The 16176-nt window shown below is 41.9% G+C and overlaps 1 protein-coding gene across 4 annotated transcripts; it reads left to right on the top strand.

Annotated features, from left to right (window-relative positions):
• Positions 1-441: 441 nt before the first annotated feature.
• Positions 442-15562, top strand: LOC127333646 (protein GRIP). Of its 4 annotated transcripts, XM_051360035.2 has the most exons (22): positions 445-823; positions 854-1442; positions 2448-2563; positions 2857-3026; positions 4609-4702; positions 5229-5315; positions 5412-5492; positions 5721-5846; positions 6402-6510; positions 6583-6662; positions 7765-7893; positions 7977-8077; positions 8885-9018; positions 9108-9205; positions 9289-9408; positions 10882-10909; positions 12352-12404; positions 12709-12780; positions 12868-12915; positions 14420-14525; positions 14603-14661; positions 15175-15562. In XM_051360035.2, exons 1-22 carry the CDS (start codon positions 674-676, stop codon positions 15283-15285), a joined length of 2661 nt encoding a protein of 886 aa, XP_051215995.1. In that variant the 5' UTR covers positions 445-673; the 3' UTR covers positions 15286-15562. The 4 variants fall into 4 exon arrangements, with proteins under 4 accessions (XP_051215996.1, XP_051215995.1, XP_051215994.1 ...); XM_051360034.2 differs by having other exon boundaries at positions 445-1442; XM_051360037.2 differs by lacking the exon at positions 445-823 and having other exon boundaries at positions 1313-1442; positions 2434-2563.
• Positions 15563-16176: the final 614 nt, after the last annotated feature.

The following is a 16176-nucleotide window of genomic DNA, read 5'->3' as shown; positions in this document are numbered from 1 at the left end:
GGTATGGTGTATTCTTAGGAATGAGGGAAATCTTTTGCTGCGTTTTTTCTTTCAAAACACACCGCAGAATGAGACGCTCACATATACGTACATATACCCGTCCCAAAAACGCACGCACGCACACCCTATCCTTACAAGAAAGGTCACAGTTTTGGAGATCCAACATCCCTCCAAAAAATCAATATGACAAATCCTAGGATATCCTTTGCCATAAATACAGGAGAGGGTACAATGTTTTGGTTGGACCCCTGGCTTGGAGAATGTTAGTATACTATTTACGATTAAACACATTTCATGGACTTCTATAACAACCTAACTTTAGTTTGGAACTAGTCCAAAATCTGGAGTCGACATTATTTCAGTCGTGTGCTATGCGTTTGGTCGAACGAAAGAGTGTGCAATGCGTTTCTGAAAAGCTGTACAAATGGAAACCTGATATTGACCTCGGGATGCAGCCGAGTCAGCTCCTCCACTCCCCAGTCTCAGGGCAACTTGCCTTGTGGCCCGGGACCCACTCGTCAGTCGTCAGCCCTCGCCGTCCTCCGCCACCGACGACGATCTCCTCCGCCTCCCTCCACCGAGGCTCCGGTGAACCCTAATCCAGTCCCACGCCTAGCCAATCCAATCCAGCCCAGCCCATTCCTTCGGCGGCTAGTCTCTCCGATCCCTCCTGATGCCACGACCACGATCCCGCGGCCGGGGCAGAGCCAGATCCGGTTCCGCGAAGATGGATCCGGAAGAGGCCGCCGCCACACCGGCGCCGGAGCAGGAGGCCGGTGCGCCTCCGCAGGAAGAGTCCGCCGCTCCGGAGGAGGAGGAAGAGGTTGCCGCGCCGCCGGAGGAAGAGAAAGAGGTTGCCGCGCCGCCGGCGGAAGAAGAGATTGCGGCACCGCCGGCCGAGGAAGAGATTGCGGCGCCGCCGGCGGAGAAAGAGATTGCGGCACCGCCGGCGGACGAAGGGAATGCGGGGCCAGTGCACGAAGAGAGTGCGGCGCCAGCGGACGAAGTTAGTGCGGCGCCGGTGGACGGAGAGAGGGCGGCGCCGGTCGACGGAGAGAGGGCGGCGCCAGTGGACGGAGAGAGTGCGGACGCGGTAGCGGTAGAAGACGAAGGGGCGAGCGGGAGTGAGGCGGAGCGGGCGCGCAAAGAGCTCGAGCGGAAGGTCACCGAGCTCAGTATCCAGAACGAGCACCTCAAGTCCCAGATCGCCGCTGCGCAGCAGCCAGCGAGCAGCGCCGAGGTGGGGAGAGGCAGTGTGCCGGAGGACGAGGAGGGCTCCGAGCTCGTCAGGAGCTTGAAGGAGCAGGTCCAGAGGCTGAGCAGGGAGGTTCACGAGCAGAAGCAGACGCAGAAGGTCGCGGAGGCGGCCCTCGAGCACGTCAACCTGTCCTACGCCGAGGCCGACGGCAAGGTACAGGAGCTCACGGCCAAGCTCAACCAAGGTTAGTTGTTACTCTTTGATTCTGTGTAGTTATCGTTGCTGAATTTGGAACAACCGTGTGATAACTCCTCTACTGTTGTTAAGCTTACTTTATTCGTTCCTAGTTTGCCACACATTATGGACTGTAATCCTCACTTATTTGCTAGCTTAATACTGAACACAAGTGAGAACCCACTAGATGTGCTAGACTACTAGTAAGCACACACCTCCTGGTTGATCAACTCAGACTCTTCAGATTTTCCCTGATCCATGTCCCCTCGATTCGTTTTCTTCCTGCTCAGTACCGTCTCTTGAATCAAGAAATGATTAGTGAACCCATCAAGAATTGGGGCCTCCAGATTTCTTTGATCAGGGGACACTCATAAGTCAAAACTTTATTTGCCGTCACAACTTGCAAGAAAGTGAATCCATCTTTTCAGTGTGGTATATGTTCAGAGTTCAGCTGTATGCAGTGGAGAAAACCTTAGTAGAAAAATGCACGGGTGGGTGAATGGGGTACAATAGTAATGACCAAAACTCCCATATCACCTGACACCTGATGGATAATAACTGTTATGGAAGTTGATTGCTAAAACCTTTTATTTGACTCCGAAGCATCACATGCTAATCTTGAACAACTTCTACATGTCATACTAACAAATACTCTCTGCACTCCATCTTCTAGTCTGCTATTGGTTATGCACACCTTCTGTCCTTGTTCCCTGATTGTAGTTTCTTTAACCAGATAGTCGCAGTGCGAATAGTTTAGTCTTGACCTATCTACAGTGGACTAACCAGATATTTAACATAGGGAGTGCGAACGTGTAACACCCACCAAGCTTGTGTAAACGATTTATCTTCAGATTACTATGCTTCTCTGAATAATGGCAAAATTTACTGCGGGACCTTTTTTAGCTTCATCAGAATGCACCTGTTTATGTGTAATGCGGCCAGCATTTTATTTTTTCCTGACCTTTATACATTGCCATTTTTAGAATCTAAATCATCATTAGTTCCATGTATGTAGCTCAACTGAAGTTGGAAAAGGAACTAAAAGAACGAGATGACAAATATGTTGAGTTGGATACCAAATTCCAGAGGCTTCACAAGCGTGCAAAACAACGTATACAAGATATACAGAAGGTAACCCACTTTTGACCTCTGTACATTAACCTGAGAATAGTAAATATATTACTTTCTAATCTTTGGTTTATGCCATCAGTCTGGATATAACTCACTATCTGCTCTTGCGAGCTCTAAAATTTGACTACTTGCTGCATGTTGCTTCTAAGTTGCTCCAAATCAATGCTTATCATTTTTTTTTTGCATACTAGAAAGGCGTTTAAGACAACTCAAGTCTCACGCATTAAATGATGTGAATCAAGAAGAATTTGATTATATTGTTCATTCTTGACTCAGTTTTTCATTCTTAACAGGAAAAAGATGATCTGGAAGCTCGGTTTAATGAAATTAACCAGAAGGCTGAGCAAGCTGCTTCTCTGCAAGTAGCTGCACAACAGGAACTGGAACGTGCTCGTCACCAGGCTAGTGAGGCTTTACGTGCAATGGATGCTGAAAGACAGCAATTGCGGACTGTGAACAGCAAGTGAGTACATGCACTTGTCTCACTGTACATGACTTAAAGTACAACGGTGCTAGCTGCTAGGTGACGGGGGCACGTATTGAATCATGTACAATGTAGATTAGCCAGCTAAAGATCAGAGGCACGGCAGGGATTTGAGGGACTAGGAGAATTACTTGATTCATCTTTTGCTTAATGTCCGTCACAATGTCAAGACCTCTTATGTAGAGCCTTCCTGCCATAAATCAGTTAAAAGCTCCCAACTACTAGAGTTGCCATTTTAGTTGCTAGATATAAGGTCGAGGATGAAATTGATTTGACCTAGTGGCCCAATTCCATCTAGTGGGGATGAACTCTTAACTTAGTGAAGCAAATAGTTTTAGTTGATTGGCCCAACATGTCCATCATTCATCTGAAACAAGAATAATAATTTTTGGAATGGCTTATATAGAGCTTCCTTCCACTAACCAATCAAAACTCCCCACTACAAAAGATCCATTGACTGGTAGATATAAGGTAGGATGAAACTGAGTTGACCTACTGGCCCAATTCTTGCAGTGGGGAATCTGTTCCTACTTATTAGTACTACATTTTATGCACAAAACTCTTAAATTAATGAAGCAAATAATTTTGGCAAATCAACCCAACCTGTCTGTAAGCTCACCTCCCAAATTTGCGCTCTCTTCCGTCGACTCTCCACCACATCACCGTCATGTCTAGCACCAAGCAAGTGTGCACACCAGACACTCCAGGGAAGAGGAAGCCAGGTGGTGATAATCCATTGTAGCTGGATCTGAAGAAGTAGTAGTGGTCGTTGGCAATGAGCGGTGCTACTCCTCTAGTGATGACGCGCTTTGACCGTTCTACCCTGTGTTGCTGCTTCCGAATTTGGCCTCTACAGCCAGCATCCTCTTTGACCCTGGATTTGGTAGGTTGGGTTGTTACCTACATTATGCAGTGAAGCAAGAAAGGAACACGCTAAGATTGATTGGGCAAGCAGCCTAGCTAACAGTTAGTGACTAGTGGAAACTCAGTCCATCTGAATTCAGATAAACGGAAACCACAATTAGCTAATGGAGCTTTCTTTAGCCTTGACCTTGTAGGCAACAATGAAGCAGGGGAGCATGGCTGACTTTCTATAGCTACTTCTCTCCTGACCCTGACTCCAGCAGGCCTGTCTCCTGTAACCAGCTTCTGTGTCATCTTTGAGAGAGCAGAAGGAAGTAGAGATGATGCTATGTAGCAATTGCACAAGCATAGTGCCTGGTGGTAAGGGTCAGGGGAGGGAGGGAACGGGAAAGAGAGAAGATTGGTGATGCACGCTGAGCAGGATCAACATGGGTGGAAAGTTCCAGCCTAGCATGCTTTGGACTAAAAATGAACCCTTTACAATGTGGATTGTGCACACAACAATGTGCAAACTATCTTGTAAAATTAGTAAAACTACCTTTCTACTATATGAATCCTGCAGCTCCTCCAATAATAGCTAGTCATGTGTGTATCTGTTACTCGTGTAAAAGCAACTTTGCTGATGCTTACCTGCTGCAATTAGCATGTTTATTATACAATGATACATGTCTTACTAGTGGATGCAAATCATGTATAGGTTAAGATCAAATTTTGATGAGACACGGCTTGCTTTGGAGGCCAGGAACAATGCCCTTGAGAAGTTGCAACAGTCGATGCTTGAAAAAGAGCAGGTATGGAACATGTACAAAAAGGGCATAATTTATTGTTGTTCAAACTGAGAGAGATGGACTATGATCTTAAAAAACGCAAGAGAACATAATAGTCACATGTCACATGATCTTGTAAGATAAAAGAGTTGCAAGGGTGCGCAACTTCAAATTCTGGAAGTTGTATTCATACTTCATATGAGTAGGTGCCAACCCTCAAAACCACCTATGAGGGTGGAAATGGGGATAGGTGCATTTTTATGATGCTGAATGCTGATTGAGTGAAAGTAATCGCATGTTTTATTGTGTTTCCCAGATTAACTTTCGCACTCTCAGACTAAGCTGAAATAACCAAACATGATATTCCCGTTCATTTCAACAGTTTAATATATGCTTAGCTTTGAATGTTGCTAGTTGATACCCATGCTTAGAGTTAACTATTAGTTATTCTTATGAGCTAAAATAACCTGAAATCTAACAGTGTTTTGGCATTTTTAATGAAACACTTGCAACTGAAATGAACTCATGTGAACATGTGATATTTATAAAGATGCTAGAGCAAATCCAAGGATCAATGCAGTCTGCGGAAGAAAAGAGGCATGCATCAGTTTCAGAGCTTGCTACTAAGCACCAGAAGGTAAGAAAAAGAAAAGCAGAAAGGAAATATTATAATGCCATGTTGCAAAAGTATTGATACTTAGGGCACTGAATGTGGCTTCTTTGTTGTCTTCAGCAATTAGAGAGCTTGGAAGCACAGCTAGCTGAGGTTTCCGCAGAGCGGACAAAGGCATCTGAAACGATTCATTCACTGCAGGTATTAATTCCAATGAAGAGATCATTGTGTCACATATAAGCTATGTCCTGTATCTGAGATATACCATAGGAATGCTTTCAAGCATTACCGTTTTCTGATGTGATTTGTTGTTGCCAAAATATTCACTAGCTGACGAAGATAAATCTCAGCATGCTGAAAATAAATGTTTGATTAGATGAAACATCCATAGTCTGTTGGAATATTTAATTTATAATTAAACTATTCCAGATGGTACTCGCAGAGAAAGATACAGAAATAACTGAAATTGAAGCAGCATCAACCGGTGAAGCTGCCCGACTTAAAGCTACCTTGGAGGAGATTAAAGGCGAGCTTGCTCATCTAAAAGGTCAACATGTATGTCACCCTATCTTGTGCCAACTCTCTCCATTCGTGGTTATTAATATGTTAGACACCAAAATTGTAGGCATCTTCAGTATCTATAGTACATATGCTGATTAGTATCTTCTGAAAATGGTGATGAATCATTCTGTAAGGACACTGGTGAAATACTATTGTTCACATGTAGTGTGGGCATTAGAATCACTGAATAAAATGTCATCTCCTGTGACACCAAACCTATGATCATATTGGTTAGCCTTATGTTAAAAAATTTAAACAGCTATAATTCACATAAATTTACCATGTTGCATCATGATCTGTCGATGCAACCATTTGTTTCTAAGTGTGCCTGCCTGGTTTGTTATAGTTTTTGTCTTGTATAGTGACTTACCCTTAAATTACTTGTGTCAATTTACTTGAGAAGTGACTGATTAAAGGAGCTTATTACCTCTCTCTGTAGTATTTTTTGTCACCATACATCAGTATAATATTTTAGACTTCTAATTAATTTCCACTTATGAAGTCAGTTGGATGCACTAACCAAAATTATCCCAACTGATAATCACTCAGGAAAAAGAAAGGCAACTCTGGGAAGCAGAACATGAATCCCTTAAGGAAAAATTGGAAGCATCAGAAAGTGCATGTCGTAGATCTGAGATAGAATCTGACAAAGTTAGATGTAAGTCCACCCAAACTTTCTATTTTGTTCTTGGAGTTATAATAATGCATTATACACTTGGATATTCTGCAGGTCAATTGGAGTCAGAGTTGTCAAGACAAAATCAATTGCTTCAAACCAAAGGTTGTGATCTAATTTCTGCAAAGGAGGAGGTAAACTATATTTTAAATCTTACTGAATGAAGTAACTTGTCAAATATCTGCACGTGCACTGGAAAGCTTTGCGTAGTAGATATACATTGATTCATTGCCTAAGGCATTTTTGTATCTATAAGTTCAGTCAGTTTTGTTTGGCGATCTCTGCTTGCTCTATAGAATACAAGCCTACACATTGAAACTATCTAGCTCTTCCATTCTAGTCCTGGGTCGCACAGTTTAATGAGATTATACCCATTAACCAAGCTTCCATTTATTTACAGTATCGATCTATCACATCCCACGTAGCATGTTTTTAATTGTGTCGGAACTGCGTATTAGCTCAGCGGTCAGTTGACCGAGCTCACGGACCCCCACCCCACCCAAAAAAACTTTTAATTTTTGAAATTTCATTTATTAGCCCTTACTCCCTGGAAATTAAAGGTATATAGCACATGCCTTACCTCCTGGCACCACAATTGGTTTGTAAGTCGGTGACAACGTGATACTGTACCTTTTACTTGTACACTATTTACTTTTTCTCTCTTCACTTTTTGGTTGCCACATGTTTCTGTTGGGTTCATCTCTAGCGTAACCCCAACTTGCTTGGTACAAAATGCTTTGACAACATTTGATATATATTATTGAATGGTACTGTGAAGTTTTGTTACTGAAACATGTGACTTTATTATTATTATTATCAAATGATTCAATAATTAATATATCAGATAATTCACTCTTTGGTTGCCACATGTTTCTGTTGGGTTTCATCTGTAGTCTATTTTCCTTAGTGTTTTTCTAGGCACACAATGATTTTTTTAAAGCGTAAAACAACATTTGATATATTATTGAATCAGTTATTACGACACTGCCTAATGTTAATGAACTTCATGGTTTTAAAGGCGTCCCTAAGACATCGCCTAGGCGACGCTTAGGCGTCAAGGCGCCCGCCCTCCGCCTTGGAAAATCGACCGCTTAGGCATCAGAGCGCCCCCTAACCGCCCTAAGACGCCTTAACGCCTTCAAAACCATGATGAACTTCATTGGCAGACACCATTGAAATATTCTGTAACTAGCACTTATGACGAGAACTCCAAATTTAGCCTTTTGAACTATGCAGATCAGTCGATTGGAAAGTGAGTTTTCTGCGTACAAGATCCGTGCACATGCACTTTTGCAAAAGAAGGATGCTGAGCTGAGCACAGCTCAAAATTCAGATTTGGTTAAAGCACATGAAGAAGCAATAAGAGTATGACATTCCGTTCTTCGTAGATATATAATGTAACTGTTAAATATGTACTTGTTTGATCAAACATCATTGCTGTAATCCAGGAAGCTGAAAAGGAGGTGGCAGCTGCCTTAGAGGAACGAGATGAAGCCATCCAGGACCTTCAAGCTGCTCAATCCAGGCACCGCGAAGAGATTGAGGCAAGGTATAGCGGCTTAGCTTCAAAGCACCAGAATAATATGACCATTTCTTGATGTTTTTGACATGACCTCCATAACCAAAATGGTACACGATCTGAAATTATTCTAAGATACTACTTGGCAGGTTACTTTTAGTTCGTTATTTAGAAGTGAACTAACTGACATAGTCTGTATATAAGCAGCTCGCCTTGTTTGCGATACTACTACTGTAACAAATCTCAGAATCAGTATTCGCAGAACTATTAAGAGTCACTCAGCTAATATATTGAGTCAGTACTCAGAGTCAAGCATAACTAGTCGCTCGACTCATTGTTTAGTGCACCAACAGAGTGAGTGCATGTCAGATTGAGTCCACACTTCCTAGCGAGCCCACAGATCAACCCTTAGTGTGAAGCAGACTAGCGGTACATAGTTAGTATGTACAGTGCGTACCTGTACTCACATTAGCTGCTGTGTAGGGTAGCATTATGAAGTTATTATTTGGTTATAAGTTCTGACTGAGCATGCACTTTCTTACATGCGCCTCTGATAATCTGATAGCAAGATGTTCTTCTGGTTCAGGATGTAGCCATGTACTTGTGTCTCTCTCCCTCCAATTTTGTAGTGTAGTAGACCAGTAGTCTGGTATTTGTAGCAAGTATACTCTATGAGTGACAGTCAACCAGTCGAGTACTAGTCACGACTACCCTATGGAGTCGACACTTAACTCATATATACCTTGGCACTACTCCTGTACTATATGGTAATACTATCAACTTACTTCCTGTAAGCATATCTTGATTTGAGAAACATTTCACCTTTATTCCTTACAGGGATTTGGCTCTTGCTGATGTGGACAAAAAACTAAAGAATGTCATGAAAACATTAGATTCTGTTACTTCTCAATTTCTCTCAGAAAAAGAATCATGGGAGAAAGATTTGGCAAGTCTAGAGGAAAGCTGGAGATGTAAGTTAACTACAATGTGTTTCAGAATTCTTTCCCCTTCTCCCTTAATATGCTTTGTTGATAAAGAAATATGAACGCGGATAATGCAGTAAAATGTGAGTCTATGAAGGATCAGAGTAATGGCCATGTTGAAGACCACCTTCAGAAGAATCTAGGGGAGTGGACACTGAAATATGAGAAATTAAAGGTTTATCCCTGCCCGGTGGCATGACTATTATTATCACATGTGGTGTTTCAATCCAGTATCTTAATATATCCTGATTCTTATAGGAAGAGCACGAATCGTTCCGTGATATTTCTGATAGAATGATTGAAGAGAAGGAACGAGAGATAGCTAAACTCCTCAAGGAAAACAAGGATCTTCATCATTCATTAGAGGCTAAAGCAGCAGTGAGTCATTTAGTAAATCCACTTCTTGATATCTTTGTTTCCTATATTGAAGCTGCAAAAAGCACATGAATGTTAGGCACTCACTGACTAAATACTGTGAGTGTGCACAGCAAAATTTTTTTGTAGCATTAGTTTCTAAATCTTAATGTTTGTTTTTTTGAGCTGAATCTTAATGTTTGTTCTCATATGTTCTCTTGTTTCTTTCTATTTGGTAGGAATTCATATAAACAATTAACAAGCTCCTATTGGTTAAAATTCTTATATATTTATATCTAAAGGACAAAGGTCCTGTTTACTCACTTCAGCATATCCTTGTTGTTTGGATAAGCTCCAAACTAATTTTTGGCTCACTGTACCTGTCCCAAGTTTAGACCGTTGCCTCAAAGGCTCAAACCCTCAGGCCATCTTACCAATTGTTTTCGTTGGGGTGGACCATGGTTTTGCATGTGTCACCCACGTGACCACACTCTTGTTTTGTTGATTTAGCCATCTAAGTTTCTCAGCCCATAGACACTGTCCATGCATAAGCTCAACGCCGAATATCCTCGAAATTATCCAATAACCATATTAACCATCAGATAATGCGACAGAAGATCCTAATCTTTTTCCTCCAAATCTCTCATGCCTCTCTCTCTCTCCAAGCAGTGTGGCCTGTCTGAGAGGTCAGGTGGCACCACATTCTGCTCCCTGACCTCGAACAAGAGTAAAACCTAAGCCTTGCACACCTTTGTTGTTGCCTCTGCTCGAGGATTCCTCCATGAACCTCATCTGGGTCTAACGTCCACAATTCCATACTTGGAAGGAGTAAATTGAGCAAAATTAACAGTTCTATGGGTTATCTGAACAACACTAACGGGAGTAAAAATGGAATCACATGGGTACCCCTGGTACAAAATCTATGTATCAACACTTCTTTTAATCTCTATCACTATATCCTTAGATTCTACTAACTGTAAGATGTGAATCCTCATCGGCATGTTGCATCATGATGTCCACTAAAGAAAACAAGTCCGTACAAGTGTTTTACTCTTTCTTTTTCACAAATGACAACTAAAGGGTTCTGTGATGACACAAATTAAACTTGTCTAAATGGTTTACGGCCAAACTTTTTGCATCCAGTGTTTTGGCAAACCAATGCCAACACTTGCCAAAAAAGTTGGAACCTGGACCTTAGCAATTTGGTAGCCAATTTTTTTGGTCCTGCCGAGGTTGGCAACACAATTTGGTAGCCAATATTTTGAGCTTGCCTAGTAATTGGAAACCAACATCAAACCATGCAGTCCCTTAACTGTGGAGAATTAAAATAATGTTACTTCCAACTGACCATTAAATCAAAATTATGCTGACCAAACTGCTCAATAATTATATTCATTATCATGTAAGAATTTTCTTCTATACGGCACATTACATTATTTGTAAATATATGTAGATGGTTTCGAATTTGCTGATGAGAGTATTGCATTGATGTTACAGGTCAGCAATGGTGAGAATCAAAGCCCAGGTAATTGGTTTCCTCAATATTGTGGAGTTAATTCCAAAAAACCACCACATTACAGCGTCAAGTTCAAAAAACCACCACTATTCGTCGAAATTGCAAAAATCCACCGGTATTGTGAGAATTTGTTGCAATGTGCACTGGTGGTTGATTTTAACCGTGTTAAGAAGATTTCTGATGAGCTGTCAAGGCTACGTGGCACAACGGTAATAGTCGGGACGACAAACGCAGACAAATCTAACATCTGAGGGTCTTTCTATAAAAAATGGAGGGCCTGCCAGGATGGGGAACTGCAATGCGTGGCACATGGGCCTCGGGCCGCTGTGCTGGTCCGGTGGTGTCCGGTGTGTGGTCGTACGATGCTCACCGCCGGTGATGGACGGTGCCGTCCTCGGCTCGCAAGCCCATCCGCTGCATCCTGGAGGCCACAGAGCGGCGCCCACCTTGCCCATCTGCGTCGCCTCGTTCCTGCCACCTACCCTCACCGTCGTCGGTGAAGCAATCAAAGCCACGCGACCGTCGCCCGGCTCCGGCCACCTTCGCAGCCCCTCCCCTGCCTAGCCCTGCCGCTCTGAAGCCGATGCGACGCCTAGCGGAGCTCAAGCTCAGAGGCGAGCAGATCGATGGTGGCCTGACTTTGGAAGACAAGGATGGTCGCGTCAGTTGGGAGCATCTCTAGCCGATTCATTCGGCGAGTTAGCTCCAGGCGGCGAGGCGGTTCTCCGTGCGTGCTCGGGCGCTCGCGCGGAGGTCCGAAACGTGCGCTCGCCGGAATCAATCGGTGACGTGATGGCGTTGGTGGTAGGTGATGATTGGGGAGCCGCTGCCATGGTAGTAACGCGGAGGCGAGCTGGTGCTGGCAGGGGATGGCCACGGAGAGCTCGGGCAGGGGACAGCGGTGAGCTCCGGCAGAGGGCGGCGGCGGCGAACTCCGGCAGGGGCGACAGGAGAATTCCCTTCATGGGACTTTTTTTCGTAGAGACAGGAAATTTTGCAAAAAAGTCCAACAGTAACAGTTAGTCTAACATTTGTCACCTTTACCGCAAGCGTCCTTGCCACGTCACCACTGACAGTAGGACCCGCTGTCAGATTTCGTGTTAACGGAGCTAAAATAGCGAATCAGTGCACATTGCAACAAATTCTCGCAATACCAGTGGATTTTTGCAATTTCGACGAATAGTGGTGTTTTTTCAAACTTGATGCTGTAATGTGGTGGTTTTTTGGAATTAATTCCAATATTGTGCTTCATTTTCTATTATCTACTACTCCCTCCGTTCCTAAAAAAGCTTCACAACTTTTTCTTGATACGGATGAATCTATAGCTAAAACATGTCTATATACCTTCGTATCTAAACAAAGAAGGGAAGCTTTTTTAGGAACAGAGGGAGTATGTTTTTTCATAATTTGAATGGTTAAAATTTGGCACTTAGCACTATTTTTATTTGCAGGACATGTTAAACAGGATGTACTGAGCATTGAATTGGCTGAGCAGCAAATTCTGGTAATGTCATCTTTTTCTTTAACACAGTAATGTCATGTTCAAATAAGCTATTTTCCTAATGTCATGTTGCCAGAATCTAATGGATACTATAAATTTGCAATCACAATTCCTGTATTTTCTTAGATGGTTCATGTATTTAATTCGGCTTGCACCCTTGAGATGACGTTCTCATGATGTACCCATTTTTTTTCCAGTTACTTATCCAAGTTATAAAACTTTGCTAATCAGCAATAGTTTGATGAAATGGATAACAACTAGGATGAGGCATTTCACAATTTTCAGCTTACAATGGTGTACATTTCAGCTTCTTGCACGACAACAAGCTCAAAGGGAAGAAGAATTGGGCCAGTCACAGAGGCATATCTTAGCGCTTCAAGTCAGTCTCAGCTTCGCAGGCATTTTTTTTGTTCTTCTGTTCTTTCCGTGTTGCTGCCACGTGATTCTTTTTATTTGCTTTGTGCAGCAAGAAATTGAGGAGCTTGAGCGTGAAAACCGTCTTCATGATCAGCAGGTAGGGACTCAACAAAATTTCTCTTTTGACACCTACGTTAGTTGCATAGCCTTGATTGGAATGCGCTGATCAATTTAAAGTTTCAAACATAAAAATGCCATTTGATTATCCGAAATATGATTTAAGTTTGCAAATACCAACCTTTTCATTTTTTTTTCATGGAGTATATTCAGGCAAAACTACGCGTATAATGGCAGAGGCACAGAGCTCACTAAACTGCACACTGAAATTTCTATTTCATGAATCTACACATGGTCACCAGTCAGGGGTGGGTGTTGTGGGCAAGAATATATATTAATTTATCTGTTACGGTATAGCTTGTGACCAATTGATGTAAAAATAATGATTCCATTTACAAAAGTTATTCAGTTCATTTGAAAATTATCTGGAGTTCGATTTAGTTGTCAAACGTTGCCAATCTTCCAAATAATTGGAGTTTCGATCATCGCCATAGTAAACAAGCAGAAGAAAACATGGGCTGCATAATGGAGTTTGGCATTTACAAGCCTGGGGGCAGGTGGGAGTGTGCCTTGTGGGTCCCGCGTTTGATGTGTGTGTATGTGTGTGTGCGTGTGTGTGGCAGCTTTCTAGTGGACCATGCTGTTATGTGTTGAGGGGGGGCATGACTTAAGCAGCTAAGTGGTTTCATATTTTTAGGATATGATCTTCAATATGTAATATGTCAAATTGAACTTAATGTGGAGTCTTGCGATATTATTGCCCTTATATGTGTTCTTTTTTGTGTGAAATTAAATCTTAGCTGTACCATTGTTCCTAAGCCTGAAGTACATTCGCTTAAGGCTGAAGCCTTTTTATCTCAGAAAGTAGTTCTGCCGTAACTATTACTCCTGTACTTCGTTTTAGTGATACTGAAGTCATCTTCCTTCATTATCTGTTCCTCGATTCTGTTCCGGTCAAAATTATATAATTGGCCTTGCTAAATTGTTGACAATTAAAATTTTAGTGCAAACTGTCTTCACATTATTCCTGATTGGTCTGTGATTAATTCTCGGGTGATTTTTCATCATGATACATTCTTAAGTCTGAATGATATCATATTCTAATTTTATTATGTGAGCATTGGGGTACAGTGGAATAGAAGCTTTGTCTTTGAGCCACTAAATTATTACCCAGTTGCATATTCGACGGTGTTCTGGAATCTGGCGATGGGAGTTTCATGCAAGTCAATGAAGTAATGGGCAAGTAATTACAGTTTATGTACATGCGTCGTGTACTGTTTATCGGTTGATTCAACTAGATTCGTACTTCCTACATTTCCATACCAGGTGCAAAATTGTAACTCCCAGAATTTGTTCCCCGTTTACCCTGTTGCTATGACAATCAACGTAATGTTAATTTTAGGAATAAAATAAAATGCAGATGTAAGAACTTATAGTTACAAAAAAATATCTTTTACCCATCTGCTGTTCCTATGAATCTTGGCATTTTTTAATTCAACGTGACGTGTTATTGTTACCTGATCTATTAAAAATTTGTATTTCAGCAAGCAATGCTGAAGACAGAGCTTCGGAATATGGAGAGATCACAAAAGCGGGAAGGAATAGATATGACATATTTAAAAAATGTGATCTTAAAGCTTCTTGAAACAGGTATATGATTTCTACTGCTTATTTTTCTGTTAATTGACAGATGATATGAAACATCGGTTTGATTTCCTTTATCACAGGGGAAGTGGGGGCCTTGCTACCTGTGGTTGCGACGCTACTACAGTTCAGTCCTGACGAGGTAAAACCTGTAACTTCCGGTATATAGGTTCCTAGTTTTTGTTATTCCAGCACATGTTGAATTTACTCAAGTATTGTGTAGGTTGTGGGGAAGTGGTATATTCATTAAGGATATGGGACTACGCTAATAAGCATCATATGAAATATCTGTAACATAAACATTAAAAGCTACATTTCCAATTCAGATTTGCAGAATTTAAGCGTTCACCAAGTGTAATGGTAATAATGGTATAGTTGTTCACCTTGGAGACCGACTTGAATTGCTGGATGCATGGATTACTGCTTCGATACTTCTGACAAGGGTTCACTTTTCGGAGCAAATTTCTTACAAGAACTGTTCATAATTTATCTAGCTTATAAAACCAGCCCGTTAGCCCAATGCCTGCTATAAAGTTTTCAACGACATCCTTTATTCAGTGGTTATAAATTTTCTTGACTGTTATATACCTGCTATGGAAACCTACCAATTATGCCGTTTTGAATGAGATAATTTGACATTCTTGATACTTGGCAGCTCAACAAGTGCCAACATGGTGTCCTCTCAACTGTGGCTTCTTCGCCAGCCACTGCATTGTCAGATGGTGGATCCACACCAAACTCGTTCTTTGGAAGATTCACATTCTAGTAGTGGTACAAGACAGTGGTTGTGAAGATCCGCAGGGTGATCCATATATCCCAGCAGTTTTACTGATTGTAGAAGGTGACATTCTTTTGTTTGCGGGCTTCCCATGTCTTGTTACCTTCTGTAAAGCAGTGTATAGAAAACCATAACTATATATGATTTCGCTACAAGCAGTTTCATGCTCGAAGTGAAAATCTTTTTTCTGTAGAAATTGTTGTACAATTACATAACACTTTAGGGCATTCTTGAATCATACTACTAATTTGGAAATTTTGGATTAGTTGGCCTACGTGCGTTCTTTTCTTGCTATTGGAATGACTGCGGACTATCAGTATTATAGTGGTTCTGAAGATTTAGTTCCGATGCTTCATGGTTGCTGTGGCATCTTGTAAACGTTCATTATCTTGTATGAATCATACGGTTAAGGTGATCTGTAGCATGGTTCAGAAAATAACAAACAGTTACAGGCTTCCAGCGTTGTTATCTGAAAAAAAGAAACTCGACGAAACATGCTGGAGGTAGTACTGGCAATTCCCGTGTAGTAAGAGCTTCTCCATCGGCGCAACCAAAGGAGCGCCGGAGTGTCCTGTTGGGGGCTAAGGCACTTGCTCCCCGATTTGGGAAGAAGTTGCACACACCGACAACCCCGATAAGAGTCTTAAAAAAATAAATGAACAAACAGATGCAAATCAATTTTGAAATTTCATTTAAATTAAGGTTTATTTACAAAAGTTTGAAGACAATTTGAAATAAACTAAAATAGACTAGTCTTCGGATCCTCGGTTGGGGCGTATGTCGGGCCTGCCTCGTCGTCGTTCTTTTCCTTAACCGTCGCCTCCTGCGCTCGCCTCTTCGCCCTTGCTTCAGGCATCTAGCGGTGCAACATCACGGTTG

The sequence above is a fragment of the Lolium perenne genome, chromosome 2, assembly GCF_019359855.2.
Source record: "Lolium perenne isolate Kyuss_39 chromosome 2, Kyuss_2.0, whole genome shotgun sequence".
NCBI classification, from domain to species: domain Eukaryota; kingdom Viridiplantae; phylum Streptophyta; class Magnoliopsida; order Poales; family Poaceae; genus Lolium; species Lolium perenne.
Note: the sequence above shows the minus strand (reverse complement) of the source record. Positions and strands in the feature narration are given on the sequence as shown.